This window comes from Electrona antarctica (genome assembly GCF_951216825.1).
Source record: "Electrona antarctica genome assembly, chromosome: 20".
NCBI classification, from domain to species: Eukaryota; Metazoa; Chordata; class Actinopteri; order Myctophiformes; family Myctophidae; genus Electrona; species Electrona antarctica.
In genome coordinates this window covers 13,182,666-13,196,444 of record NC_136801.1, presented here as the reverse complement: position 1 = coordinate 13,196,444, position 13,779 = coordinate 13,182,666, and the positions used below count along the sequence as shown (strand labels likewise).

General features: G+C 43.5%; 2 protein-coding genes across 5 annotated transcripts in view; both read right to left on the bottom strand.

Annotated features, from left to right (window-relative positions):
• Positions 1 to 318: 318 nt before the first annotated feature.
• Positions 319 to 2,553, bottom strand: LOC306912994 (uncharacterized protein). The gene is made up of 4 exons (XM_079489483.1): positions 2,315 to 2,553; positions 1,885 to 1,989; positions 1,609 to 1,710; positions 319 to 1,125 (listed from the first exon to the last, which is right to left on the bottom strand). Exons 1-4 carry the CDS (start codon positions 2,516 to 2,518, stop codon positions 1,033 to 1,035), a joined length of 504 nt encoding a protein of 167 aa, XP_079345609.1. The 5' UTR covers positions 2,519 to 2,553; the 3' UTR covers positions 319 to 1,032.
• A 573-nt stretch (positions 2,554 to 3,126) lies between these two features.
• The window catches only part of slc4a2b (solute carrier family 4 member 2b), an 86,048-nt gene continuing 75,395 nt past the window's right edge, over positions 3,127 to 13,779 (bottom strand). For all 4 annotated transcript variants that reach the window (XM_079489381.1, XM_079489384.1, XM_079489382.1 and 1 more), the window contains 7 exons: positions 12,587 to 12,826; positions 10,920 to 11,009; positions 10,403 to 10,569; positions 9,285 to 9,538; positions 8,342 to 8,511; positions 7,121 to 7,294; positions 3,127 to 6,475 (listed from right to left, as the gene is read on the bottom strand). In XM_079489381.1, the coding sequence (XP_079345507.1) occupies positions 6,392 to 6,475; positions 7,121 to 7,294; positions 8,342 to 8,511; positions 9,285 to 9,538; positions 10,403 to 10,569; positions 10,920 to 11,009; positions 12,587 to 12,826 (1,179 nt within the window). In that variant the 3' untranslated portion in view covers positions 3,127 to 6,391. The remainder of the gene's footprint in view (positions 6,476 to 7,120; positions 7,295 to 8,341; positions 8,512 to 9,284; positions 9,539 to 10,402; positions 10,570 to 10,919; positions 11,010 to 12,586; positions 12,827 to 13,779) is intronic.

The window sequence follows — 13,779 nt, the reverse complement described above, 5'->3', positions numbered from 1 at the left end:
TACAAACGCGCCTCAGGGCCCCCGGTGTCCCCAAACAGACAGACCTCTCATTTAAAACGAAACAGATTTTCAGATGCAGGGAATTGCACAGGAAAAGCCATGGTTTCTCAGAAGTTGAATGAAATAAAAGAAAACCCACATGGTAATTGTTAGAATGGAGACTTGGGATTAGATGTGATCCTTTGACCTGAAAACAGACCCGACTGTCACGACTCACGATTCAGTAATCATGGCCCTTTGCTGGACAGATTATGTCAACTGTCCTCTGAAGGCATTTGCAGGTTATTTAGTTTGACTTTATCAGGCAAAGACTTTGAGTGTACAGTGTAAAACTTTATTCATCTGTGTTCAAACCTCGTGAAGTCGATCATCAGTTGAACTTCAATAAAATATGAAACAACCACAAAATGACATTACTAATCAAGGATGTTTCTCACAAATACACAAAGAAAATAAGACAATAGTGAATATGTAGCACAAGGTAGTGACAAGGAACAAGAAACATCTTGGTTGTGTTAAACATCTTGCTTATCTCTGCTGTCGGGCAGAAAAAAAACACAACACTGCATCAAGTTGCTATATGGTGACTTTATACAATTGTCAGATACTTGAATGTGTGCTTATATTATCATAGTATTACCCAAATACAGCTCAAGTGGAGTTAATTCATGTGGAAATAGTCGTTTTATCTATCATTGTTTAGAATGACAGAAAACAACCTGGGTTGGAGTTTAGGTGGTTTGAGCAACAGTTTGAGGGTCCAATGGAGTTAGGAGGTTTATAGTCAGAAGCGCTCAAATTATTTTTCATTGGTTCAATACTTATAAAACCCCACACAGACGAAACACCGATTTATAAAAGAAAATATGAAAAGTTGGAAAAATGGAGAAAGCTGGTTTCTGCCCGACAGCGACGATATTCAGAGAGAATTCAAAAGCTTTGATGATCTGTATGAAATGACAACGACCCTGTTGTGCTGTCTGACCGCTCCAAAGCCACCGTTGAACCTTGGCTCTTGGACTCGCCATTCATTCATTGCTCAGTTCCCTTCACCAACAAAATAGAAGGCTGTCCGTTGATGTAGGACATGGTGTTACAATGGTTCATTCTGTCCACCTTCATTTCCTGTCAGGGAGTGAGGGAGACATAAAGTGGAACAAATTCAAACAAAACTTTCATTCAATGTTTCAATTCTTGGTTGGTTCTAAACCTTTTCAGGCCACAACCCCCCCCAAAATAATCATATTTGAACTGGGGACACCAGACAAGCACTTGGAATTGTAAAGTTGAGGTATTACATTTAGTTTGACTTGGTTCCACAGATGAATATTTTGAATACAACGCCTTGTGATCTTGTAGGTCGGCTATAGTCATCTTTTTTGCCCTCTCTTATATTTGACAATTTGGCCAATTGACCAGTTTTTAAATAGTAGAGTTTGTTGATTACTTTAGATGCAGAAAAGTCCTTACATTATCACTTCACTGTCATCTGGGCACCCTCCCCCCCCAAAACCATGTGGGGGAACCCCCCCCAAAATCACGTGGGGACCCCCCTGGCCCTGGGGGTCCCGACCCACAGGTTGAGAACCACTGGCTTAATAAACGAACCTCTGTGAGGGCCGGCCTGTGTACACAGTGGACATAGGGCTTTGGTTCCTGTTCGATCCGGTCCTCAAACATTTTGTAGCAAACTGCGCAGTCGATTAAAGGCTGTGGGGGGAGAACAACAAAGCAAATACCACAAGCAAGTTAGAACAAGCAAAATGTGAGCTCAGTCAGTGCACTACTACAAGATATAGTGCGGTGATCGTCTTGACACTGTTCAAAGTCTGCTCTCTTGTCTTTCTTTGGGTATAGACTCAAAAAGTTACAACTTTAACTTACCCGGTCATTTCTGAACTGGCATTTTCCAGAGTCAGCCGTTCCCCTGGGGCACTTTGTGGCTTTCAGGTGAAAATGATGGTAGATGTAGGTCACACTGAACCCAGGCTGAGGAGAACATTGGAGTATTATTAGCCTTTAATAAGATCAAGTCCCATTCCAGGGTGACTCGTTTATGAACTATAAAATGGCATGAACTGTGTAACAGGTGTAGCCTAATGATTATATTGACAGAAATGCTCAGTAGACCATAACCATAGTTTGCTTACAGTTAGTGCTTCAAAAGATTACTGTCAGTTAATCACTATATTATTGACCTGGAGGGAGTGGAGGCACACATTATCCTTAATCAATATATTTATATGGCTGAAGGACAAAAACAACTTGGAACTTGAACAGTGATTCACACACCAACACCAGACATGCACAGTACCTGGATGTCTGACTTCTTCATATCTCTGAAGAAGAGAAAATGGTGCTGGATTGAAGAATAGGTGTTGATCTGCTGCAGGGCCATGTCCACTCCCTTCTTGTAGTTGTCAGGGAGTTGGTTGTAGGCCGCCTGGGCGTCCGCGCAGCACAGCAGTGCTCCGGCACTAAGCACCAACAGCAACAAAGCAGACATCTTTCCTCTCATTGTGTCTGTGTTACAGCGAGGGCTTGCAGGGATTTGGGTTCTATGGACCACCCACTCTGGCCGGGGGGGTTAAACGCTAATGCTAGAGTACAAAAACAACTTATCCTCCAATAGGGCAGAGCCAGCCCACTTTCCTTGGCAATAACGCTCTGGCGACATAAGAGTACTACTACTACTAAGCATTAGGGAATATCTTGACCCACTTCTTAAAGCGACGCTCTGTAACCTTTTTTTATATACATAAAATATCTAATCTTTTTTTTAATGAATAAAATATCCAATCTGTATGGTAGAGTATATATTAATACAATAGCTCATACACGTCTCCCTGCTCTTCTATCAGACATTTAGATCGTGTCAAAGGTCACTGAGACACATGATCTGACACAAATTTTGACCTGGTCAATTTCAGCAGGCAGGCTCAATTAGCTCAATGGTAAAAATGTCTGCAGAAAACTGGTTTAAAATCCAGGAATTTAGAGATAAGTTATATAGGCTAATACATAGGACGTTAAAAGTTAGTCTGAACATATGTATTAAATCCACCCACACAGTCACATGTTGTGAATGACTCAACAGCAGAAAACATTACCTAGAACAATGACCAATTATAAATAGAAAAGTATGTTTTTATTTGTCATCAATATTTGAACCATTTGTATGTACAGGGCACACCAGCAATATATAATATGCTCAGATTTTTGTATTGCTTTTGAAATTGAACATTTTACACTGTATCAGTATTTTCACAAGGAGTTAAAAGTGTGACACAAACAATACCTTCGTCCACATTAGCAGACGTAAAACTGAGATCCCACTAAGCCACCTTAGTCCTTCATTACCGTAATATTCCTTCTCAAGCTCAGCTATGCTTTAATTTATTAAATACTCATTAACTCATTAATTAAATACTCTTCAAAGGGGCCAGCAACCATGTCACTCATTGCAATGAGACACACTGTGGCAACTGTGGGGAGTGCAATCCAAGTATCATTCATCTGAGAGAGACTTGTCATTCCATTATGGTCCCACAGGCTTATGGTCTAATAGTAATAATAATAAAACACCTTTTTGTGATACAATTGTTCATGTGATACAACACCACCAGTGGCACTTAATAAGATTTTCAGTGACATTAGGCACAAATTAATTACAGACAATATCATGGTGATGAGATATTATGGGCAAAGGCAGTTTACACTGAGGGCACTATCTTGCACGGCGCCTTATACCGCTTATTCCCTAATCTTCTTAGGCATTTCTAATACTATATTTTAAAATAGTGAAAATAGCTGATCTACAGCTACGCATTGTGAGCTCGGCTATTTTCACCATTTAAAAAATGTTTTTAAAGCATAAAACAACACACAAGAGGACTAGAGATAAAAGCACAAGGACATAAAGCACAAGATAGGGCCCTGAAGTTCAAAATAGTGTCTTCAATGCATACATGTGAGAACAGACAATTTGACACACACACACACACACACACACACCTCAAAGCACAGTCAAAGCTTAAATCATCAATAATAAATTCATGATAAACGTGTACATTCATAACTCCTCAATCTATTCATGTCCTTTCCTTTAAAACATAAGCCTTTCCTGTCTGTGATGATGCACACGTACTGTAGTGAGATTGTCGACACAATTCAGTGGAGTTTGGTCGGTGAGTTCTACTACTCATGGACGTTTTATCTTGTTAACGTTAGATATAGAACTAGTCTTTTAAAGTTAACATGCAATACTCTGTGGAATGTTGAGAAAAATTATGTGAAATGATGTGAAAATTATGTGAATGTGAAAATTATGTGAATGTGAAAATTATGTGAATGTGAAAATTATGTGAATTATGTGACCTGTCCTGGACCCCGATGTAAAGTAAAAAAAACAAAAACCAAAAAACTCACAGGATATGGTTATAGGAGAGATGACTGGACTGTAGTCGTTTGTTCTGGAAACAAAACTATTTATCTATTTACACGAGACATAATTTGGCACCCGGACAAAGTAACGAAAATAAATTAGTGCTCTCACCCATAAGCTGACTAGATTGTCATCACTAACACACACACACACACACACACACACGTAAGTAAGAACTCAGGTGACCAAAAACGAATACTATAATATACAGACCATTACCATTATACTGTAGGACCTTGTGGACATGGGAGGGGTGGTGGGGATTCAGCAATAGACCAAAACAATGATACTACTGAAGCCACAACCTCAATTACAAACATAGGTTACTGCAATGACACCACTGTGTTAATAATCGTCTATCGAAGTTATTATAAGTGGACACTGACTACACTGAAAGACGGCACCGTCATGGTAATGTAGTGATACACGAGAAATACAGGATTGTGTTTCTTTGATTTTGGTAACGCAGCACAATATGACCTCCCCCTCTACTGGTCAGCTTCAGTCAACACAGGCACAGAATAACACCTTATGTCTCACCTTATGAGCCTATTCGCTCCGACAGTTAATTGATATATTAATTAGGATCTACTCTAAAAACAGCTGAGGTCCAATACAGACTCGGTACGGTATCATTTTAAAGGCAAGAGGCACAAGCTTAGTCGTCAGTAGGATATTAGGGGTTATTCCAGAAGCACACTAAGGCAACGTTGACTCTTATGGCAAAGTATACAACAACAGTCCAACAGGGACACACTAGATATACATATAAAACAATTGCATAAAATACAGGAGCGTGAGGGGGGGGATAGTACAGATTTGTTTGTGTTATAAAAGTGCTAGGAGCTACGAGTGGCTACTGCTGCTAAGTGAAGAGACGTTTAAAAACATTTGTTTTCTCAGCATATATACCTTTTCATGTCCTTCATAAGGCGCTTGGTGAGCATAAAAGAGCCACGACGACACAGGGTTAAAGCGCCAAAAACGTCCACAACCATAACTCTTTGCATGTTTACACGTTAAAAAGAAGGAATGTATCCCAAATATAATCCTCCACATATTCAATGTGAATCAGAGAAACCTTTCAGGGTTGAAAATGAACGCGCGTCTATCATCCGTCTAACTCTAACTCTAACTCGTTGCGAACTCATCGGTTGATTTGTGATTTCTCCTCCCCTGAAATATATTTTAAAAAAAAAACACGCACACAAAACCCCCTCCAAAAATAAAATACAAGTATAATATGAAACGATCGTCGTGCTGATCATCACGGTTTATAACACTTCGGTTGATATTCATTCTTTTGTGCCACAAAGTGCTCTTAAAGTGGGTAACAGGGCCTCTGCAACGGTAACCACTTAAACCCTCAGCACTCTGTGAAACATTCGCTGGAAATAGTCGATCGGCAAGCTCGTTTGCAAGCTTGTCGATCAGCTATTTTCATGTAGAGCAAAAACAGAAAATACGGTATTATAGAGCCCTGAAGGACTCGCTATGAGGGTTTAAGTGGTTAATAGGGCCTACAAGTCCCGTTCAACGCTACAGTACAGTAAGCTAGGTCACGAACACGTCCAAGACGGAAACGATCTAAGATCTTAAGATTGATGTCGGCGTAAAATGAATTAATGATCGACCACTTATTAAAAGTTCGCAGATCGCTGTGGTTTTCGTGCCAATGTCCACCAATGTAACCTCTGCGGCGGTCGATGGAGGAGCAGGACTGACGGGGCACAGGCAGACAGTGATGCGGCTACAAATTGCACTGAGTGAGGACGCCTCTAGGCCCACCTCCAGCATCGGTTAGTTGGTTGGTTGGTGAGAGTGATCGCTCAGATCGACAGCATTGTGTGTGTCCACCAAGTTAAAGAGCGTGCGTCGTCATCAATCATGTCCCTCCCTCTCGTCAAACTAAAGCGCAGAGGTACGCGAGGAGGATGTTATTGTACGTTACACCGGCATGTGCATCTCTGAATACTCGTCGTGTCCCTCCCGCTCGTCAAACAACTTGGGCTCTGCGTCATCCGCGTCCAACTAAGAATAAAAAGGGGAAAGAACAATGTTAAGTTGATGAATTGAATAGAGGGTATGCGCGTGACATCATCATCATACCCGTTATGTGCGAACGCCTACTGATTGGCAAAAAAACTACTTTCTGGCCTTGACAGCACATCCATCCAAACAGAAAAGTCTGATAGCATTAAACTACGTTAAACTCACTTTGCCACTCACTTTATGCATGCGCATACCCTCTATACATAGGACCACAATGGAAACAAGTCCCCAGGAATTCTTTGTGTTGTCTTTTTACCTTAAAAAATGTTCAAACACTTTCAAGATAGCACGAAGCAAACTATAAAATATGGATAATGGAGTTTAAATGATTGTGGCTGGGGACCCCCTGGAACCCCCTCAAGGACCCCTGGGGTGGTCACGGACCCCACTTTGAGAACTACTGATGTAAGTTAGTAGAGAATTAACTCAAATTGTAATTACGAAACACAATATATACTGTAGCAGTGTTTCTTTGACAGAACTCAGAACTTAATTTCTTTACATTTTAAGTGGTTGTGACAAGATGGAGCAGAACAGTAACAGTCATTCCATTCCTTCATTTGAGCCCAGTCATGAATTATAATAAAGCCTAGTGCGCCCCCGTGTGGCTGAGCTGAGACTTACACATGCCATCTCTCTGGAGGTGAAGATGCGAGGCAGGAGCCACATCTTGATGGGCACGGTGAGGATGAGGACGAAGGGGAAGGCCAGGGACGCCTGGGTGGACATGACGGCCCACAGCGCTGCCAGGCACACCACCTGGATGCAGGTGAACAGGTGCATGCGCAGCGTACGCACCTGGACGTACAACAACACAGTGGTTAAACCTTCTATACATAGTCAACTTGACTCCATACCCTGTCCACCCTTTGGGCCTGATTCACTCACACACACGCTCGGTTCGCCCCGTTTGTGCCGTGCCAGGACGCGCCACGCCCGTTGGCACAGATTCTCGTCTTTGCATTGACTTTGTATGTAATCGCGCCGCTCTAACCATCCAAGTCTGAACGCACCTTTACATGGGACCAAAGCTAGAATGCCTTATTCTAGACTACTAACGCGGGAAGTTTGTAAAATTCCTTTACACTCAAAATATGGGTGTAAACAGCTTAGTGAATCAGGCCCTTAGTCTTTAAATGTCATTAATAAAAATAAAAAATGGTCTGGTTTACAAGTCAAAAAAGGGATGACAACCAGTGGTGGAAAGTAACTAATTACAACTCAAGTACTGTACTTAAGAGGCAAAATGTTATACTTTTACAACTATTTAAATTTTTTAGTTACTGTAGTTACTTTGCAGATCGTGATAATCACTACAAAACCTACATTAACCACTTGCACACTACATACAGTATACCGTACCTGGGACCTCTTCGTTCCACACCCCCCTGTCTAACCATTTGACTGTTTTTATAGATTTTATTCCTTAGTCTAAGGTGTTGACTTTATGTCAATCACGTTTTCACACAGCCACCAACATTTTTTTCAGACCGGGGTTGATTTTATCCGTTCTCCGCAGCCAAATTTGCCAAATTTTGCACGCACACTCCCTGGATGCAAACGATGAACCTCTGCACATTTTCCAGAACAGCCTGTAATAGCGCCACCAGGAGGCCTACTTGGGGTCTTGGTGACAGGTTCACACTACTTCACAGCTACTACTTTCGGAACCGCAAAACGCAGCAAACGCAACGAAAAAAAAGCACAAGCCTTTTTCTTAATGTTTTTTCCCCCTAATAAAGTTTTTGTCGTCGTCCCTCCCACCATATAGCTTAGAAAAGCACTATATACATTTTAGATACTATATACATTTTAGATATATTATTAACACGGGTCGTTCTTCACCTTGCGGACGTAGGTGTGGTCGGGGTGGTACTTGGGGGGCATGAGGAGCAGCATCATGCGCTCCGTCAGCTGGATGCCGTTCAGCGACATCACGCCCATGTAGAGGAAGATGCCAAACAGCACGGCCAGGGGGATCTGACGCAGCAGGTCGCCTATCACTATGGACATGCCTGGAAGAGGGAGAGAGAAGATGTATTTATTCACAGTATCTATGTTCTAAATCAGTTTCCAAATAAATCCTTTTAAAAAGGTTTAAAGCTCCTTCTGATTGGAACAATCTACTTGTTCATATTCAGTCAATGACATCTTTTCAATAGAGCGTCGCAGTCCCTCCCCCTACCATGGACCAGGAAATGAATGCCAATGCATTTTTCCCATAGACATTTCGAAAAGTATTTATTTAAAGACGGTTACGCCACGGACAAAGCCAACTCGAGTCGTGACAACTCATGACGACACAAACAATATTTTGGACCAAACAAATAATTACAAAGAAGAAAAACAACAAAAAAAGTGTTGTAACCTGCCGTTTTTTTCTTCTTTCTAATTATTTTTTCGGCCCCAAAAATTGTGTTTGTTGTCATGATTTGTCACGACTCGAGTTGGCTTTGTCCGCGGCGTAAACGTCTTTAAATAAATACTTTCTGAAATGTCTATGAGGAAAATGAACGGAGAATCATTTCCTGGTCCACGGTAGGGGGCGGGACTGCAACGCTCTATAGGCTCTATGCACATATGCCATTTTGGAAATAACTCTTCCTACTTCCTGGCCGCTTCAGACTTCCTCTGTTCCATTTAGTGTACAGTGGTTCTCAAATGTTTTCATTTCAAGGACCCCCCCATAACTCTGAGTGTACAAACGACACATTTCTATCGACGAGTCAGATTCCCGCCCCCAACGCCCGTTGTTGGTGAATAAATAACGGCACCAACAGACACTCACCGACCATTACGGCGACCAGCAGCCCCGTCACCCTCTGCTCCTTCACTTCCTGGATGCGCGGCTTGTCGCCGGGGGCGACGGCCTTGCTCATGACGGTGAGGGCGTTGGCGTGCGTGACGGAGCGCACCGTGGCGGCCGCCATCCAGGGCAGGCCGAATATGGCACAGGTTCCCCCCATCACCACGATGAGCATCAGGTCCAGGTGGAACCCGGTCCCCTTTACCAGCATCCTCTCCTTCTTACTCACTATCAGACTGGAGGGGGTGGGACGAGAGAGGCGAGGTGGAGGGGGGGGGGGGGGGGGGGGGGTGGGGGAGAGATGGAGGGAGAGACGGAGAGAGATTGGTTACATGAGGGAAAGTCTAAATGCAGTGCATAACTTACATTTACAAGGACCCCCAAATTGATATAATTTCTGTCTGGAAGAAATCACCAATCAACATCATTTTTGAGGTTTCAGATTATTGTCTCCACGAAGGCATGGGGAGAGAGTATGTTTTGCCGTCCGTCCGTCCGTCCGTCCGTCCGTGTGTGTGTGTGTGTGTGTGTGTGTCCGTCTTTTACCAGCTAATCTCCGGCACTGTTAAACCGGTCGGTGCCAAATTTTGCACGCACACTCCCTGGATGCAAACGATGAACCTCTGCATATTTTCCAGAACAGCCTGTAATAGCGCCACCAGGAGGCCTACTTTTGAAAAACACATTTTTTGATTTTACTCCTCCAGATTCTGTCCAAAACTCCTGCAAATCTCTATAGTCATGTGTTCAAGACGGATCTGTCCGATATTTCATATTCCATCCTAATTGGCTAACATTGGCTTTCAAAGTTTGCAGGACTGGCCCGTTTTGAACAAAAAGCCTCAAATCATGAACGCAGCGTGCAATTTACGTGAAATCTCTCATGGACTTTCCTAATAGGTTGAGGAATATGTCCCACCCTTTTCACATTGGCCTGTTATAGTGCCACCAACAGGTGGATTTTTGCAAAACACATTATCAGGCTCCCCGCCCGGCTTCCCTCATGCCAATTGTGTTTGTATACAGGCACTCAACAAAGCCGGTGTGCACCACGGTGGATTCGGACGCCCCGGCGCCATGGTGTGGCGTCGTAAACTCACGTGGTGATCTGTGTCTCCATGAAGATGAGAATGAACACCAGCAGAGCGGGCAGCACACATCCGAACATCATCCAGATGGGGAACGCTCCGTCAGAGCCCAGGGGACTGATCACCCAGCCACGCTTCTCTGGAGTGGTCACAGAGAAGCCACTGGGAACGCTCAGTTTCTGGACAGACCAGAGGAGAGAGAAACACACATGAGTTAATACTATGGTGAATAGCGGTGGCTCAGTGGTGACTCACACACTGTAAATACAGTATATCGTTGCTGTCGGGCAGAAACCTCTAATTTCCATTATCCAACTTCGAAATGAATGCCTTACTTATCATACATCTACAGTGTTACACTAAAGCATCAACAGTAGCAGATCTACAAGCTTGAAGCGCGACTCGAGTTGAAACCGTGACAATCCACAGGTTTTGAGCTCGTCGATATGCTACTTTTGCAGTTTTTGAACTGTATTATTATTATGTATTAGTATTATTATGTAGTATGTAGTATTATCATGAGTCTCACCTGTGTGAAGGTGTCTTTCAGGCTGTAGTCCACCAGCACCATGATGAGTATGGCGATGGGTACTCCAAAATCACCAATGATCCTACGGAACTGAACAACACAATATGTTTACTTTTATCTCAACTGCAGGCTACTACTAGCCTGATTATCAGACTGTAGCTTTCTTGAAGCTTCAGTCTGACATTGTCTCCTGTCTGAGCGATTTCAAGGGGGAGGGGATTAGAATTTCCCTCAACCAGTAGCCATTGGTGTTGTTTTTCCCTCCTTCCTCTGCGTGTTCAAGGACTGTCTAAAGAGGACGAGACGCGAAGACCGTACAGGCGACGCCATGTTGCTTATGGTGCTCCATGGAAGGAAAGAAACATGCGCAATGGGCTATATGCAGCCAACACTTCCGCGTTCAGCTTCCTGGGTCTCAACTGCGCATGTTTCTTTCCTTCCATGGAGCACCATAAGCAACATGGCGTCGCCCGTACGGTCTTCGCGTCTCGTCCTCTTTAGACAGTCCTTGTGAGTGTTGCGCTGCGTGATGACTCTGAAAACGGGACTCTGCGCTGATTGGTTGTTCGTTAGACCCACCCCCACCACCGATTCTCATTGGATAATACATTTTTGTACCGAAGAAATGATAGGTTCACAGTGCAACACCAGACCAAGAGACGCAGTCCACTCAGAGAGTGGGCGGGGTCTTTGGGCTGGATCCAGGCTAGGCTACTACAGTATGAATGCCAATCATATCAGTCTATGCTCACAATAGAGTATCGAAGTCCTGACGTCACTCTGTTATCCCCTGGGTGATCCACTTTGTACTTTTTCACCGTCAGTTAATGCAATGGTATTTTAAATTGAAAGAATGTATGCCGTGACCGAGGGGGATAGCGACAGTGATGTCAGACTTCAGTTCTCTACTAAGTACAAGCTTGTTTTCTTCCACCCAGTACTTCCACTTGGTGCAACTGCAATAATTTATTAAAGCACTTAAAGCACATATTTCAATATACAGGGCATTGCATGTACTGTAGCCTGGTAAAACACCCCAGCCACGGAAATAATCAATATCATATGATATCAGGTCTGCTGAATGAAAGTGAAATTGAATTCCACGATCGGGAGGGTTTACCAGGCTAGAATTTTATGCACATCCATTCAAAGCTTTAGAATAAGCTCTAGCATGAAATGACAATGATAAATATTACATCTGGCTGGACATGCCAATTCTGCTTCTGTTCAGCAACAATGGGCACTTTGTCGCTCAATCAATAATGGAGGGTCCTGGCCTGGGCCGTGGCTCAGTGGTCCAGGCCCCTTGGCCGGTAGCCCAAGCCTGGCAGTGTACCGCGGGTTCGACTCCCAATCCCGACAGCCTTTACTGCATGTCACCCCCCCCCCCCCCCCCATCCCCCCCCCCCCCCATTTCTACTGTCTGTCCACAAATATAAAATAAAGGTGAAAGCCACAAAAAAAAAAAAAAAATTATAATGGAGGGTCCTTCAAAAGACCAGGGGAACCAAACACTTTGAAACATTTCAAAAGCTTCACCTATATTAATGACATATGCCCAAAACAAGGACACCATATCAAAAGTGGATAAATAATTGGTGCATAATTGCCGCAATGTTCTCTGTCATAAAAAAAAAGTCAAGTAATGTCTCTAGTCTGTTCTTTACCCTTCCGGGGAAGAAGGCGCTGTTCTTGAACTTGCGGAGGTAGAAGGCGATGAGGAACGTGCCGGCCATGAGCACCAGAGACAGCAGTGCGGTGTTGGGCTCCCCGGTGTTCTCCTCGACGGCGGGGATGCTGCTGTTGCCTAGCAGCCACGTTGTGTCGTTCCCTGGCACAGTGTCTCCGTCAGTGCTGTTGTCCATCGGTAGACCGGGACAACGCTTCAGCGGGAACTCCTTGAAGATCTGCCCGGCAACAACAGAGTGATCAAACAAAGATGGCACACAGACGCACAAAGTATGTGCACGCCACACGGACAAATGGCATGCACTGTACATACTGTACAGTAATGCACATAAGTCACATTAAAGCACAGCTTTCCTTTACCTAATGGCACAGTAATGCACATTAAACTGCACAGCTAAGCACAACTTTCCTAATGGCACACATACTGTAACAGTGTCACATACTGTAACAGTAGGTGCGGTTCCATTAAGCCTTTGCGAAAAAAGGAAGCGTATGTTCATTAAGTCGAAAAAAGAAAAGCGAATTGTCGGTGTTTCCATTAAACTGATAAAATGCGCATATGAAATAAGTTCATTAAATATGCAGTAGTTGGCACTGTTTGCCAGTAAAGTGAGGCTCATGTAAAGTAGTCCTAATCCATGTTCACACCATTGATTTAGGGATTTGATGCGCTTGTGCGTGCTCTCAATTTTCGTACGGGACCCCATATACAGATATAGGTCCTCATTCACAAAGGAGAAATACACCAGAGTGTAACGGAAGCGTAACGGAAGCGTAAACAGATGCGGGAAATTCCGTCCGATCACGCAACGTTGTTTTGCCGTGCAATTCAAAGAGCGGTGTGTACCACAGGTACGCAGGTGTATGTTGTGAGGTACGCAGGTGAATGCGAGCGGGTGCCAAATGATCGGAAAATCAGCGGATAACTTCATTTGCATTGATCCACGCCCCATTTCACACCATAAAAGGCGTCAAGCATGACTCAGCAGACAGCAGTAAAAAAAACAAAAAAGAACTATAGGCCTTGCCCTTACAGCTCAAACGAAATAGAGGTCCTCCTGACGGAATGCAACAAAATAATGATATTTTCCAGTATAGTGGCTTCACAAATTAAAATAAAAATGATTGCTGGAAAGAAATTAGGCTATACTGCCGCGGTCAGTCAGTGCTG

What these genes read in the sequence shown, in the direction of transcription:
- LOC306912994 (XM_079489483.1), bottom strand. Translation starts at nt 2,518, where the DNA reads ATGAGAGGAAAGATGTCTGCTTTGTTGCTGTTGGTGCTTAGTGCCGGA. An exon ending in GCCAGTTCAGAAATGACCGG is followed by an intron (nt 1,711 to 1,884) that starts GTAAGTTAAAGT and finishes CTCCCCCCACAG; the next exon opens with CCTTTAATCGACTGCGCAGT. An exon ending in ACAGGCCGGCCCTCACAGAG is followed by an intron (nt 1,126 to 1,608) that starts GTTCGTTTATTA and finishes ACTCCCTGACAG; the next exon opens with GAAATGAAGGTGGACAGAAT.